The sequence below is a fragment of the Limulus polyphemus genome, unplaced genomic scaffold, assembly GCF_000517525.1.
Source record: "Limulus polyphemus unplaced genomic scaffold, Limulus_polyphemus-2.1.2 Scaffold1292, whole genome shotgun sequence".
NCBI classification, from domain to species: Eukaryota; Metazoa; Arthropoda; class Merostomata; order Xiphosura; family Limulidae; genus Limulus; species Limulus polyphemus.
In genome coordinates, this window is record NW_013666902.1 from 193,221 (window position 1) to 196,875 (window position 3,655).

Sequence of the window (3,655 nt, forward strand, 5' to 3'; positions counted from 1 at the left end):
TTTTACATGAAACTGAACAGGTGATAGACATGACAAGCTACTTTTACATGAAACTGAACAGGTGATAGACATGACAAGCTACTTTTACATGAAACTGAACAGGTGATAGACATGACATGCTACTTTTACATGAAACTGAACAGGTGATAGACATGACAAGCTACTTTTACTTGAAACTGAACAGGAGATAGACATGACATGCTACTTTTACATGTCTCCAATTTTGAATCTGCAATATAGAAATTGAGAGGAAAGTGGGAAAAAACACAGCTGCATTAAAATGACTTTTATCACCAGCTTTATGCCTACTAGTTTCTAATGCTTTGCAAGCCTTTGGCATTTAAATCACATCCAGTTAGTTACCTCACTCGAAGCACGAGTTAGATACAATTTTAATAGCTTTTTACAACTAACAACTTTTTTTTGTTAATCTTTCTTAATATGAAGTTAGGTATGTACCACAAATACAAACAAAAACAATGTTAAAAAACAAAATACCTGGCACATTCAAAAAATAGTTCTTTGCTGGCTGTCTGTAGGTTTTCTTTGCATCTTTCAATCCGGTCTTCATTGACTACATCAACATATTCGCTGGACTAGAAAATAAAATTAATTAGAAAACTCTTCTTAACATGATCATTTTCTGTCTCCAACACGAAGGGTGGTTACTAATCGCTAACAATATCATTACTTTCAATTGAATATATGGAAAAATTACATTTTTAAAATAAACAATTATTACAGAAAATAACTAAAGAATTAATTATACTTGTCATAAGACGTTAATTAGTATTAGGCCTATTATATTTTTAAACACTACATTCTTAATCTAGTCCCTCAGGGATATAATAACAGTACTTCAAACATGCTATATTCACATATCCATTGGGGATGACACGTTTCACTCAATCCAGAGTTCTTCAGGTGAGCAACTACACAAACCATCTTGAATACCACTTACCTCAGTTGTGAGGTATTTGGAGAAGACATCTTGAACAACTACACAAACCATCTTGAATACCACTTACCTCGGTTGTGAGGTATTTGGAGAAGACATCTTGAACAACTACACAAACCATCTTGAATACCACTTACCTCGGTTGTGAGGTATGTCGAGAAGACATCTTGAACAACTACACAAACCATCTTGAATACCACTTACCTCGGTTGTGAGGTATTTCGAGAAGACATCTTGAACAACTACACAAACCATCTTGAATACCACTTACCTCAGTTGTGAGGTATTTCGAGAAGACATCTTGAGCAACTACACAAACCATCTTGAATACCACTTACCTCGGTTGTGAAGTATTTGATGAAGACATCTTGAACAACTACACAAACCATCTTGAATACCACTTACCTCGGTTGTGAGGTATGTCGAGAACACATCTTGAACAACTACACAAACCATCTTGAATACCACTTACCTCGGTTGTAAGGTATTTCAAGAAGACATCTTGAACAACTACACAAACCATCTTGAATACCACTTACCTCGGGTGTGAGGTATTTGGAAAAGACATCTTGAGCAACTTCTTGTCTATACTCATCCAGAGTCACTTCATAATTTGCCTAAAAACCACAGAAAACTTTTGAAGACCAACTGTTCATTGAATATAAACAACTATAATCTAAAGCAAGTATCTATTTCAGCAGTTTTGTAGAGAGCAATTGAAATGACTCGTATTACAAAACTGAAAAGTATTAATCAGAGAGAAATTCTGAAGAACACATATTCATTCAATATAAAAACTATTAACAACAAGACAAGAGTAAGTTTCAGCCGATGTTAGATATGATTTCTTTTCGTTTCAAAATATATTATACAAACTAGAGATTTTTATTATACACAGAATTATTTTTTAAACTTCAATAATACGTAATACTCTATCCAGCAAGACAAACTAACAATGCATGTTTAGTATCTGATGAACTTTACTTGCCTGACAGGGTTAGCTACTCGGAAAGAAAACCTTCAAATTGATTTTAAAACAGGGATTTCAAGCTAGTTTTTTTCATACAGTAACTTGACTAAGAAGAAATCCTCAATGGAGAAAGGACTGAAGAAATCACTAGCCAAGAACAGAAACACAAACAAAAGATGGAGAACTAAACCATTTTAAGAACTGTTCAAAAACAATCTACGTGTGTGTAAGTCAAAGTCCTACGACATTAATCTCTAGATAATGATTCTCTATATCAAGATTTGAATTTCTGTGTACAAACGATTAATTGACTCCGAGTCAAAGTCCTACAACATTTATCTCTAGGTGATGATTCTCTATAACAATATTTGAATTTCTGTGTACAAACGATTAACTGACTCCAGGTCAAAGTCCTACAACATTTATATCTAGGTGACGATTCTCTATAACAATAGTTGAATTTCTGTGTACAAACGATTAACTGACTCCGAGTCAAAGTCCTACAACATTTATCTCTAGGTGACGATTCTCTATATCTCTCTCTCTATATATATATATATATATTTGAACTTTTCCGTGCAGATGACTCATTGATTCTAAGTTATCAGTCTTACGACATGATTTTCTGTGTATAAAGATTATAATTTCTTTTGGCAGACACACAATTTAATTCTGTATCATCAGGAACCTAAGGCACGATTCTCCGTGTACAAAGGATCTATTTTGACTCCGTGTCATCGAGATCCTAGGACATATTTCTTTAAACGTAAAGATCTGAATTTCTGCATGTGGACATTCGTCTGACTCTGTGTTCTAAGACACATTTCTTACAGAAGTGTCACAAATTTTTAAACTAGTTTACAACTAACTACCTATAGAAAGAGTCTATTCCTGATATTAACATCTGTTCCTCAAACTAAGGCTATGTCATCACTTGGAAAAATTTTTTCTAAACATCTGTGGAAAATGACTATGGCCTTACTTGAAAGTTTACAAATGTATGTGGGTGTACTGTGCTAATGAACAAATTACTATACTTCATATTTAGGAGAGCTGGTGTCAACATTCCCATTCAAACCTTCGAGATGTTTTAAACTTTCTAATAACTTTGTTTTTCTTATCAAACTTATCGTACAAGCTAGCAGTAATTAGGTAGTTGGTTAGATTTAGAAGTATACTCATTAGTTATGTATTACAGGTCAAGAGACTATACATTACTTAGGTCATAAGATGTACCCGTGTATCCTCAAAATTAGCTGATTAAAGCAATAAGAAGAAAATTCCCAAGTACTAATGACAGATTAGACACATAATAACTACTCAACTTTTTCATATCTGCCCACATGCATTACATCATCAACCATTTCCTGATATTACCAATATCATACCATTAAGCGTTCCCTGTCATTAAAGGCACCAGCATCAACCATTATTGAGGGCACAGCAATCTATTAATCTCTAACCAGACTGATTTTGTTACAAGCAACCAACTCCTAAATTCTCATTGATGACCTATTCTGGTAAAGAAGCAAAAGTTTTGAAACTCAACAATAATGTTTTGTTAGATGCAAGCTCTTAACACAGTATCAAACTTGGAGGCACAATGACGTCTTGAAGGGAAAAAAAGAAACTGAAACCAAATCAACTATTAATAAGATTTTCTAAAAAGATAATCAAAAGAAAATCGACATTTTGTTTCTATATTTATATTGGCATTAGTTACCATA

The 3,655-nt window shown here is 33.5% G+C and overlaps 1 protein-coding gene across 2 annotated transcripts in view; it reads right to left on the reverse strand.

Moving 5' to 3' along the window:
* LOC106462979 (G protein-coupled receptor kinase 2-like) overlaps window positions 1–3,655 on the reverse strand; it is a 57,637-nt gene that overhangs the window by 19,779 nt on the left and 34,203 nt on the right. For both annotated transcript variants that reach the window (XM_013922949.2, XM_022390377.1), the window contains exons 4-5: window positions 1,498–1,575; window positions 499–596 (exon numbers count right to left, since the gene is read on the reverse strand). In XM_013922949.2, coding sequence (XP_013778403.1) covers window positions 499–596; window positions 1,498–1,575 — 176 coding nt within the window. The remainder of the gene's footprint in view (window positions 1–498; window positions 597–1,497; window positions 1,576–3,655) is intronic.